Source organism: Prunus dulcis, chromosome 7 (assembly GCF_902201215.1).
Source record: "Prunus dulcis chromosome 7, ALMONDv2, whole genome shotgun sequence".
In the NCBI taxonomy this organism is placed as follows: domain Eukaryota; kingdom Viridiplantae; phylum Streptophyta; class Magnoliopsida; order Rosales; family Rosaceae; genus Prunus; species Prunus dulcis.
This window is the reverse complement of record NC_047656.1, coordinates 11,125,577-11,137,991: the sequence shown is the minus strand read 5'-3', so window position 1 is coordinate 11,137,991 and position 12,415 is coordinate 11,125,577. Positions and strand designations below refer to the sequence as shown.

General features: G+C 34.1%; 1 protein-coding gene and 1 long non-coding RNA gene across 3 annotated transcripts; both read right to left on the bottom strand.

Annotated features, from left to right (window-relative positions):
• Window positions 1-4,647: 4,647 nt before the first annotated feature.
• LOC117634911 lies at window positions 4,648-6,241 on the bottom strand. Of its 2 annotated transcripts, XM_034369191.1 has the most exons (3): window positions 5,874-6,239; window positions 5,590-5,752; window positions 4,648-4,953 (listed from the first exon to the last, which is right to left on the bottom strand). In XM_034369191.1, exons 1-3 carry the CDS (start codon window positions 6,034-6,036, stop codon window positions 4,938-4,940), a joined length of 342 nt encoding a protein of 113 aa, XP_034225082.1. In that variant the 5' UTR covers window positions 6,037-6,239; the 3' UTR covers window positions 4,648-4,937. The 2 variants fall into 2 exon arrangements, with proteins under 2 accessions (XP_034225082.1, XP_034225081.1); XM_034369190.1 differs by lacking the exon at window positions 4,648-4,953 and having other exon boundaries at window positions 5,011-5,752; window positions 5,874-6,241.
• Window positions 6,242-6,930: 689 nt separating this feature from the next.
• On the bottom strand, window positions 6,931-7,704 carry LOC117635097. The gene is made up of 2 exons (XR_004586869.1): window positions 7,449-7,704; window positions 6,931-7,233 (listed from the first exon to the last, which is right to left on the bottom strand). It is a non-coding gene; the product is annotated as an uncharacterized LOC117635097 (long non-coding RNA).
• Between the last annotated feature and the right edge of the window lie 4,711 nt (window positions 7,705-12,415).

Here is a 12,415-nt window from a genome sequence, read left to right as displayed (position 1 = left end):
GCTTTGACCCAAAGTTTGGTCACACAACAACCCAAATCCCATTCACCATCCACTATATAATTAGGAAATTTAGGAGTGGAAATTAGGGCATGTTCCTTATTAAGAATTTAAGATCATCTGGATTAATTCGGTTGATTAAGGCAATAAGTTTGTCTCTTTGTATACAAGTTCGAATCTCCCTTCTCGTAGATTATATTAATTTAGAATAGTTCAAGTGATTAAAAGTATTTACCTTGCACTTGAGATCCGAGTTTTGAATTTAATTCCCCCCTTCCTCAATATCGCTTATATCAAAAGAGTAATTTAAACTATCACTCATATACAATATAAAAAAGAAATTAAGACTAGCCTCTAACATTTCTTACTCTAGCTACTAGAAAATTTGTTTGTAACAACTTTGAAAAAAGAATGTCATGTCACTAATGTGTCCTTTAGAGATCACTTGTTAAGAAGATGATCTATAATTGGAGTTTTAATCATCAATAATATATATTTTCTTTTAGAGTTTGACCTATTGCGTACAAATACATTGAGCTCACTGCACAAAAATGAGTCGTATTTATATGTGGTATTTGTAATATAGACACGTGTCTATATACATGACCAAAAATTAGGCAAAATATATAAAATTTTAGAAGCTATCAATATACAAATAAAAATCCGTATCCAAAACGAAGGCCAAGAATGTTTGATTTGAATATCAGAACTGAAGCTTGCAGGGAAATATGTCTCTTGGTTGACATGAACCAAATTTGTACTCAATTTGCAATTAATCATTCAATTGCGTCACATCTAGAGTTGAATTATTATCCTTCCAACTTGATTAAATGTTTATTTAATTGTGAAATACAATTCGGGAAATATCTAATCATATTTGTATATTACATTCTCTTACTATATTTTTATTATTATTTTTTTAGGTCCTTTTCTATTCTCTTACTATCTTATGTGACAGATAAGGTGGACATCTATATAAATTAATGTGGCTGCCCACTTTATATGTCACATAAGATAATATAATAATGTGATATATAAATGAAATACGAGTAGCATTACCAAATTATATATATGCGCACAAATCAGCAGCACCTTGATCACTTTTTCAATTAGAAATATTAAATTCCAAGGATCAAACAATTTCTTGCCACATGTCTGAATAAAAAATTTAATGGCCACGTGTCCATTTAAATAAAACAACATGTAGCCACGTCGACATTGTGTCACTCTCTGTAACTTGCTTACTAATTATATATTTTTAGTGCAGATGGTGAGTCATATGAGTTCCATGAACAAACTTTTCTTTAAACAGGAAGATTGATTGAGTTGATGAGGCATGATATTAGATCATTCTAGAGTTTTGACTTATAATCAACTAATAAATAAGCCCTTGTTTTTTTTTTTTTTTGGGTTGAAAAATTGAAGAAACTTATAAATAAATACAACTACGAAAATAACCCAAATAACCAAGTCTCATTAGGCTGACATCGACTCACCAAAATAGGTGATTCATATCCGTCGTTATGCTAATGGAGTGACTCGTCGTGTTGCACACTTCATTTTACACATTGAAACTTCTTTATCCTGGTATGAGGAATCTCTAGATCCTATTTTCTAATTTACTTTTTTTGGATTATAATAGTTAAAGTGTTTTGGGCGTTGGCTTTGAAAGGGATAAAGAGTTCTTTTTCATCACCTAGGGTTCCCTTTAATCGCTACTAAGCTACCTTGTTAGTTTGATGACCACTTCCTTATATATAAAAATGATCGCCTAATCCTCTTCGTTTATTTTATTTTAGTCACTTTGTACCATGTTCTTTATTTTTTCAATAAATTTATATTGCTTTTTCCTTTTAAAAAGAAAACGGGTGATTTGGATCCATCTTAGTTGATTGTATCCACAATAGAATTAGTTATCTTTGTTGAAGAATATAAGTCCAACATCAGAAATTTGACTAAATAAAATACAACATATAATGAATAGTTCCACTACTAATATCATCGAAGCCTTTTGTGTAAAATCCCACACATACTAAACATGTGGTTAAGTTGGGGACAATATCAATATTGCTAGTAATGGGCCAAGGGTCTGTCCCTCTGAAATTTAACTTTGAGCCAGGTTCGGCTAAGATGCACTTGGTTCATGGTGGAAGCGACTCAAGCAAAAACTCCTAGAGCGGCAGATAAAGATGGAGCAGGCTAGTGGAGAAAAGGCTTAAGAAAATCCTAGGTGCAGGTGGAGCAAGGACTCCTAGCAATGCTCTAGAAAATCCTTGTTGGAAGAGGTGGAGTTGCGAATTGGTTGCACGAGGCCTTTTGTGATAAAACCCCACAAATACTAGGTGGTTAAGTTGGGGACAACAACCGTATTACTAGTAATGGGCCCCTGAACCGTCTTTTTAAAATTTGACATAGTATCAGAGCGGGTTTATTAACTGAGCCTGAATTATTGAGCCTTTACCCTTACCCCTTACCCAATATGTGGTGTTTACATGTTCGGTTTGAATGTTTACCTTTACCCAATATGTAGTGTTCACGTGTTGAGCTTAAATGTTTGATTTTGATGTGTACTTGGCTCCACGTGTGGCCCACTATGTGATGATCCATATGAGGGGATGTGTTGAAGAATATAAGTCCCACATCGAAAACGAGACTAAATAAAATACAATATATAATGAATGGTTTCACTATTAATATAATCAAGGCAATTTGTATAAAATCTCACCCGTGTTAAACAGATGGTTGAGTTGGGTACAATACTAATGTTGCTAGTAGTGGGCTAAGGGTCCATCCCTTTGCAAGGCAATGCAGCTACCCCTCCCTTCGTCAGAAAAGTCTTTATAAGCTCTACATATTGCCCATTTGCTAAGAATAGATGGCGCACTCCAGGTATTCGACAAATTGTCTCAAGTGCAGCCACATCGCGCATATATATTTTTTTTCCTAAAACATTATGGCCAAAATGACACTGTTTTGGACCATGCTTTGTAAAAAGAAGAAAAAGAAGAAGAAGAGGAAACCTGGACTTTCATTTCGTGGGCTTTAACAAGGACTTTCACGGGTATATTCTAGGGCTGCTTAATAAATGATAAAAGGCTTTACAACAATGGCTTTAAATTCTAGAGCTTTTAACAAGCTTTATTTTTCTTTTCTTTTTAAACAAGGATTTAATAAAAAGAAAAAAGAAGGAAACTCTTGCATTGATTGCACAACTCCTTATTTAAATTGGACTTGGAAAATTATTTATCTTTATAAAGGCTGTGTATTTTTTTTTTTCCATATTACAAGAATTAAAATAATCCGAAGTATTCTGCGTTTATTTTTTTCTCAAAGCCTTTGTAGGTTATCTGTAATGCTATTTTTTTCTATGACTCATGAATGATATTGATATTGTTTAAATTATAAGGATATTTGGTTGTCAAATTTCCTTTTAATAAAGTTTTTAGCCTTTCCAAAATTGTACATTCATTAAAAAATTCCTGGGTCGCAAGTGTCCATATACTACTTAATAACCATATAAGTTGTGTTAAAATCTTCGTTAACGAATACTGGCTAATTGGAGTTAGTGTCAATCATCACCTAATGATGCTTAAGTTAGCTAACGAAACTAACTAACTCATATTATTTTTCCCAATTTGTTGGACAACGTCACGGCCATGTTGATTATGGGAAGGAAGGTCTAAAAAAAATATCACTTATAAATTCTATTCGGAACATATCACCATAAGCTCCCACTATCACCACCACAACCTCCGTTTGTGTCACTCTACTACTTTTCTGATAATCCAAAAATGAGTGGAATTGGCTACACTTCTATTTTGATTGGATGTGGATTATGCTACTTGGACATGGAAGTGTGCCCACTTTTTTACAACCAAAAGTTCATTTCTATTCTCATTTCTTCTAGATTATAGTTTAACATTAATTTAGAGTATTACTTGTATTAAAAGAAATACGTGATTGTTAATTTAAGGCATTCACTACATATACAACATTTATATAATTTTACTAATTGTTCAATTTTTTTGTTGTTGGTAAAATTAGAGGCAAAACACAATTACACAGAAAACGGCGGAAATGCTATAATAAGGGGTTGTGGAAGGGATTCAATCCCGCCGAGAGTAAAAATATTAGACTTAAACTTTTTTAATGATTGGATGGTTGGATTGAACCCCTCCTTCAATCCCCTCACTCAAATCCCCCTCATTATAGCATCTTCCCGAAAACAAAACTATGCCAAAAAAGGCTAGACTTATCCTCATCTAAATGTTTGAGTTGAAAGTTGTATGCGGTCCAAAAAGTAGTGTGGGGTAATATCCACAAGGCCCATAAACATGTGATCAAAGATCATGGATCCAAACCCAAATGAGGATAGTGTTACTCTGTATGGACTTTTGAAGAAAGGCCGGAGCCTGTTAAGAGCCGCAAAAAATGCACTTATTGGGAAACCCATGTTTAACTTCAAGAGGGATTGAAAATTCCCATGTAACACTGGGAAATGGAGACTAGAAAATATCAGTATTAGAAGTCAAGGTTTATTCAAAAAAAATTTTTTTTCCAATAATACACTTTTTAATTAAAATTTACAATACCTGCAGAAGAAGACTAGTCATAATTGCGAACATAGGTTTAGTCAATTGGCTAAGACAGTGTGCTTTCCTCCTTACACCGAGTTCGATTGGCCTTACCATACGTTAAAATAGTTTAGAATATCGCTTTGTCCAAAAAATTAAAAATTAAAAATAGTCATAGCATATTCATCCCCTCTATACTGCATCGATTCATTGAACAATGATCTACCTAAATAAGTAAATTTCAAGAGAGAGAACAAAGATTCATATTCTCCAGACATTTATCCCCCCATATAGGTAAGGTGAATCCACGTGATCCTTTGATGTATTTTCCCATTCCAAATATGTATTTTCTTTGGAGTTCCCCCTTCATCGTTTGTAAAACCTATTAACCAAAAATAGAAAATATAAATACAAAGCTGCAAAACCACTGCACAAAGAATTTACAATAACCTGCAGACAGAGCACTGTTTTATTTATGTCCATTTTTTTTTATATACAAGATACAGAAACATTGCACACAGTAAAAATACAACCAAAGACTGAGTCATGCAGTACATGACAATCTTTGATGGAATTATCCTTGATATTTCCAAGGTTTTCGTCACCAGAAACTACTTCTTTCTATGCCCAAATTTCCTAAAAGACTTTTCAAATCCATGGAGCTAAGTCTATGTGGGCGGCTAAACCTCTGAGGAAGTCTTCACTACAGTTCGGCGTATATACTTTCATCTCATAATCTTTTCGTCACATAAATAACACGTGACGAGTCGCTATGAAATGAATAATATACATGCCTGCTCAAACTATAGTTTTTTTTCTTAAGCCTCTCATTATTTCTTTTAGGAAGGGGGAAAAGTTAAAATTAAAAAAAAAGAAAAGAAGAAACAAACACCTAAATATACACAAATTAAAGACATGCAAACACGACATCAACACGAATAAAAACAAAATTAAGCTTCAATATACATGTGCCCCCTTGAGGGACTTAAATTCAATGATCCCTTTGTAAAGAGCTTGCCTATTGAGTGGCATGGTGTCCATTTTATAATTTCCATTTCCCTCTTTGGCCTGCTTTGTTGTTGGTGCAAAGCGCCTCTTGCGGTACTCTTTGTTGTTTGATGATGGCTCCGCAACATCCGCTGCAAATCTAACACACTTCTTGCCTTGGATTTTCTCAGATCCTAATCCCCCAAAATCAAAACAAAAAAAGAGTCGAATTTTAGAAATTTCGAGAGAAGACGGGTCAAAGTTCAGGGACTATTGCTAAAATATTCCCGCGATAAATGAAACGAAAAGACTTACCAGAAGCCATTTTTTTGTGGTGATCAAGCAAACCACCCATTTCACATTCAATGTTCTTCATGAAATCTGAGAGAAGGCGCTTGTGGACTTGATGGGCAAGAAGAACCACGCTTCCAGATACAGCAACAACAGCCATGAACCCAACTCCAATAGAGTTATCCATCTCTCTCTCTCTCTCTCTCTCTCTCTCTCTCTCTCTCTCTCTCTCTCAGAATAAAAAAAAGTTTCAATTTGGATCAACACACTGTCAAGAACATTTTGTACCAATACGAACATGGAAAAAACCCAAGAAACGCATCATAACAAATGATTAAAAAAAGAAATTGGCGTTGATTGAAGTTGGTGTTAGATGAATATATAGTGTGAAAAGGATAAATGGGGGTTAAAGATCGACGAAGTTTACAAGAACGCATGACATTGACCATATTAAGACATGTGACTAAAAAAATATCTGGACCCAGTTAAAAAAAGACCGCTAAACTAAATTAATTCATTTGCTCTTTGTTAATTGGGTTAATTTCTGCCTGTATTATCCTCTGCCTCTAATTTTAATTGCAAACAAGTAACAAACTTCTGTCTTTATCTAGATTCTTGGTGTTTAACCGCAAATCTGCCCCATTTTAACTTAACGAGTTCTGTTTCCTTTTTTTAAATTTGGTGACGAGGAAAATCCTACGATTCACTTCTTTATTAGGTACAAAATCTTAAAATAAATCCATGATAAAAATAAGCAGCCAATGATTGTTTTTAATGTATATAAAAAAAAAAAATCTAATTAGATTGTGTTTGAATTATATTATTTTTGAAAGAAGATCTTTTCTACAATTGACGGTGGTGAAGTTAAAAACTTAATTTTAAACTATAATAATAAATAGAATTCCGAGTTTCTGCATTAATTTACGTTCATTTAGTTGTCACATCGGTTAGTCTAATTAAGTGTAAATATTAACATTAAGCTATCAAGGCCAATGGTTTTTATTTTATTATTTTGGATTTGAACACACCAGTAGTGAAGCTTGTTTCCAAATAATACAAGGAACTGTGAGGTGGTTGTGGATGATTATAGTCAAGACCAGTGATATAAACAATGGATATGATCAAGAATAAGTTAACATACAATTTTAAAATTCAACCAATCAGCTTTTATTCAACTTTGAAAATTTCAATTCAGGAATCTGATATTTATTTTCTTTTTTCTGAGTCCAATCCTCCAAGCAACACCAACGTCATGGCTCATCATGACTCCTGAATGCTATTGCTAGCCCAACAAAGAAAAGCTTCATGACCCACCCACCACCATCGTAAACATTCCAGATAGCCACCACATCATAAAAACATTGTTGAAAATTTATTCCCATGACTGTAAAATCAAGCCATTAGCTAAACAATGAACTTAAATCAAACAGTGTTGGCACCAAAATACATCAAACTAAATCAACAAATACACACTTCAACTTCATCCTCACTTATAAAAACTTGCAATATCAATACCACACACATCAACAACGTAACCCACAAACAATACAAACCCAATTGAAGTAGATATATATAAATAAAAAAACCAAACCAAAATACCTATTTTGTGGCTAGCTAACCCAAATTTTTTGTTCTTGTTTTTGGTCAGCATTTGACCTGGTGGAGGCTTAGCTTCCCATCAGTCCTCAGGTGGTGTAGTAGAATACTGGGTGGAGCATAAGGTGGATGAGCTTGATGCAGGCGCACGAGAACGACAGAAACAGCACCCCATACACAATTCTAAATCCCATTTCTGTGTTCTAAACCTATTGCTCTCTCTCTCTCTCTCTGTCTCTCTCTCTCTCTCTCTCTCTCTCATTTGAGATCCACAAAAATGGGCAAATTTATAGAGGCTGGGAGGGAGAGAGAGAGGGAGAGTTAGATTTGAAGCTGGGAAAGTGGATAGGGTTTTGAATAAATGATTTGAACGTTTGAGAATGGTTTTTATCTCATACGTGTCATGATGGGCAACTTTGACTTGCCACCTGGGAAATTGGATGGAGGAGTGTTACGTGTGGTGCTTTGGTTTAGTGCACCTGTATGTTTGCACATGTAAGCTTAAAACGTGACCAAGCAAAGCAACAATGCAATGCAATTCAAAATATGATATGACATGCAGTTATTTTGGATCATTTTAGGGTTTTATTGTCATTTTTGTTCCATAAATGGATTGGGTAATGTGTGGTTTGGGATATTGGGGACTTTGAAAATTGCAATGTTTATCTGTGGTTGCTCATCACCATGTGTTGTTTGTGTTATGTAAATCATATGATACGTGTTGAGTTTAGGATTTTAACGTTTTACGTTAATGATTATTTTCAACTTTTCACCGGTTATGATTTAGGTGAATTCAAATTAGCATCTCACATGGTATTAACTTACATACAAAAAATGTCTTTGGGTCAGTAGCTCCGACACATTCAGGATATGTTTATATATCAATAATTAATGGGTATGGAAGGAAATGGAATGATTTCCATTTTCTGACTTTCCATGTGTTTACTTGCAATTATGAATGAAAAAATAAGTAGGCTCCACCTCAAAATCCGTAATCACATCCCCTTGAAACTAGGGGGTGTATTCAATTAAAATTTTAAAAAAGTTAAATGGAGTTATAAAGTTTGTAGAGTTCAACGTAGTTCAATTGATTTCTATAAACTCCATATAGAGTTTGATTGAATTCCTAGATTGATTTTGATGCTGTTTGTTAGAGTTTTATCGTATATTTAAAAGAGTTTATTAGAGTTCTAAAATATATTTTTTCCTTTTTTTTTTTTAGGCTATTTATCGTTTTTCTAGATTTCAAAAGAGAAAAGTACCTTTACAAAAACATTTGAGCTATTGAACTTCCAAATCAATACATCCAAATAAATTTTTTTTTTTAAAAAGGCATCTAATTTGTTCAAATGTGCAACCAAATAAGGACTTATGTATGCATGTTTATGAAAAATGCGCAAAAGTAAAAACATAAAAGTAATTTCATGACAAAAAAATGATAAGTAAACTATAATTCTAAATGCATAAAAAACGAATAAGTATCTGCTTCATTGCTCATCTTTGACTCCCTTCATTCATAGCATCTCTCCACATATTTGAAGATATCCCAACCCTCCATTGGTTAGCATTCTCGCGTTGTTGTTCTTGGGTTTGAAAAACTTGGTCATAATTATTTCCCTCATTTTCTGGTGATGATGACGATGTTGAATGCTCATTGTTTTCTTCAATAGGAATATCGAGCTAACGAACGTTCAATATGACCATCATGTATGAGAGCCATTAAAGCATTGAGCATTTGAGCTATTGCTTCTGTTGCCATCAACAATATCTTAATGGTTTCATAATCATGTTTCTCTAATTCTTCATCGTCCATTTCCTCTTTTTCTTTTTCTTCCTCGATTTCTTCATTCCATAATTCTTCATCTACTTCTTCCATTTCCATTAATAATGTTACTAAATAATATATGCGATCTCTCTTCATTTTTTTTTTTAATGAGTAAATATTTAAGTATTGAGTGCAAGATAAGTAATTAGGAGTGTAAAAGTGATAAAATATTAAGTTCGGAGTAGTTGCAATAAGCTATAGATCTTTCACCAATTTATTGTCATTTTGACTAATCTTATATTGACTATGGAGTTGTAATTAGATTTAGTTCCAAGGAAAAAAAGAAGCTGAAGTGACTTTCATTATGAAATTTAATGATTTGGCGCCAATGGCATAATAATTATAAAAATAAAATAAATTAAAAATCTTACCAAAGCGAAAGGCATGGGCCCGGGGATGTTCTAGTGGACCTAAACTGGATTGATGTGTAATGGGGGATCTTTATTTGAATTTAGACCCAAAAAGTTCACAAGTGTAGCAGCCAACCCAATTTTATTTGTCATTGGACTTCCCATTTTACCCTTATCTTCAACTTTCAATTTAAAGGTTTAGCAGAACTGAGGAAAAGAAAAAAAAAATAAAGAGAGAGTGAAGGAAAGAGGTGTCTGCCGGCGCCGATAATAGAGGTAGCTGGTGGGTGCTTGATGTGAGGAGATGTAATAGATTTGTTGAAGATAAGGTCTCGTTTGGTTCATGGAATGAATTTAAAGGGAAATTATTTCCATGTCATTTTCTAAATGATGGGAAATGGAAGATTCATTTCTCACGTTTGGTAATGCTGAGAAAGTACCGAGAGATATCACTTTATTTCATTTCCCATATTGTTTTGAGTAGGAATGGAAAACAAAGTTTGTATAAATTTTCAATTATACTCATATTAAATCAAATAAAAAAAATACATTTAATGATTTATCGTAATTCTAAATTGTTAATGGGGACAAAATAGTCATGAAAAATATTTATTTAATATTGGCTCATTTTCCCAAACTTTCTTATGATGAGGGAAAACAAAACCTAAGTTGGGAGGATGACTTCACTTTCCCCCTACTTTCCCATGAGTCGGGCAACGATTTCCCATGCTTGGACTTACCAAACATGGGATAACAATTGATTTCCCATGAACCAAACAGAACCTAAGGGTATAATAAGAACTTCGTTAGTTGACAAAAAAAATTGGTTGGGTTTACTTATGAATTTTTTGGGTTCAAAATAAAGGCACCCATGATTGTATTTATGGGTTGGGTTTTCTTATATGATCTCTAATTTATGTCTAATGAGTCTTTTGCCTTTTCCATAAAGTCTTTAGGTGTAGTCTTTTGCCTTTCTCTTTTTTTCTTTTTTTGGGGGGGCTCAAATCATATTTATACAAATAACTAATCCCAGTTCGTTTACTTTCCAACATCATTGGGAAATAATTTTGTAGCATAATGAAATTGGGTTTTTAAAGCCATTGATTGAACGTACTAAATATGCTTAAAAAAACAATGTAACTATTTATAAATATATTTGTCTCATAATCCTAACTCAAGAAAGATCATATATTTTTGTGTGTTGATATTGTGATTATTTATGTATATCACGACAGATGCAAAGTTATTTTGAAATTTGAAATTAAGTATGCATCTCTCAAATAATGAATCACAAGTTCACATCAACATATATAATCTCTTGAAAGCATATGGCTGAGAGGTAGGAAGAAAGCTGAGTGGAAACAGCCTAAGGAAAAAACTCTAGCCGCACTCTAATCCCTTTTTTCCTTGCTGACGACCAACCACAAGGAACCTAAGAAAGGGGGAGGGGGGGGGGGTTGGGGAGGGGGCCACTGCCCCTCCTCCCCTCCTCCCCTTCGTCTCCTCATCTCCCCTTCTTTTTCTCTCATATTTTTCTTTCCTCTTATCCCATCTTCTCCTCCCCTTCCCATCCCCAAATAGTCTAGATCTGTTTGGATCTAGGTCTGTTTGTCTGTTGTTTTGTTTGACTATTTTTGCAGTGTTCTAGGTGACTGGTGTTGTCTTTGTCTCGGCCGCGGCGACAACAATGACGCTGGATTGTGTCTCTCCTTGGGAGAGTTGTGATACTTGGGGGCTGATGTTTTGTCTCTGTTTTAACGGCGGCAGCAACAGCGACGCTGGTGGTAGTTGTTGGGATGTGGTGCTCTTCTTTACTTTGCACCGATATAAGAACTATGCTTGGTCATATGAGGTTTTCTTTGTTAGGTTCTGAGTTGAAGTGAAGTACTTCTCATGGGTCTTTTTACTGTTGTTTCTGTGTTCGTCCTCCGTGTTCTCTCCTGGTTTCTGCTATGGTATGACTTACAGTTTGTATGAGTGTCAAAGGCTATGATTTTGCTCATAAAAGGCTTCTTTTGACAATTGGAATGTTCTGCGGTCCTCTCCTGTGGGTTTACTATTTGGGGTTTCTACGGTCCTCTCATGTGGGTTTACTGTATTGGTCTCTAGTTGCGGTTCTCGTCGGAGGTCTTTGTGTTAGGTTTTGTTTTTTACTTGTTCTCTTATTGTAATGGTCCAAAGTGACCTGAATTGGACTCTCTTGTTAGTCCATGATGTGCGTGGTACTCTTTCCTCCCTTGGAATTTGTCCCATAAGATTGTTCTAGGAAGGTTTTAATGAGGCCACTGTATCATAGTGCTCTTTGTACGTCTGTGATTTTATGAATAAATTCTCATTCTCAAAAAGTTCGCATCAACTTAATAGAATATTTTTCTGTACATCAGATAGGGTTAAAGTCGCAATCAAACACCTTATAACAAGTAATTAGCCCTTTTTCACTAAGTTAGATCTCATTAGCACTAATTATTGAGTTTTGTAGGGTTGAGACAAAAGGTATTATCACAATTCACACATATATTTAGTAAAACCAAGTGTAATATCTTAAAATAAAACCAAGTGGATAAAGTATAGTTTATAAGCCCTTGAAAATCCACAAGAAAAACAACTCATAATCACTCATTAGCAGTTATTAGTACTAATTATTGAGTTTTAAACGTGTTATCTTCGTGTGTGTACGTGCATTTTGCAAAGAATAGTAAATAGAAAGATTTTTTATTTTTTTTTAAAAGTATATTTATTTAGTAATTATATATAGTTTCAAAAGCCACGGTAATTAGTTGGAGAGGTTGGACAGG

What these genes read in the sequence shown, in the direction of transcription:
- LOC117634911 (XM_034369190.1), bottom strand. Translation starts at nt 6,036, where the DNA reads ATGGATAACTCTATTGGAGTTGGGTTCATGGCTGTTGTTGCTGTATCT. An exon ending in CCACAAAAAAATGGCTTCTG is followed by an intron (nt 5,753 to 5,873) that starts GTAAGTCTTTTC and finishes TTGGGGGATTAG; the next exon opens with GATCTGAGAAAATCCAAGGC.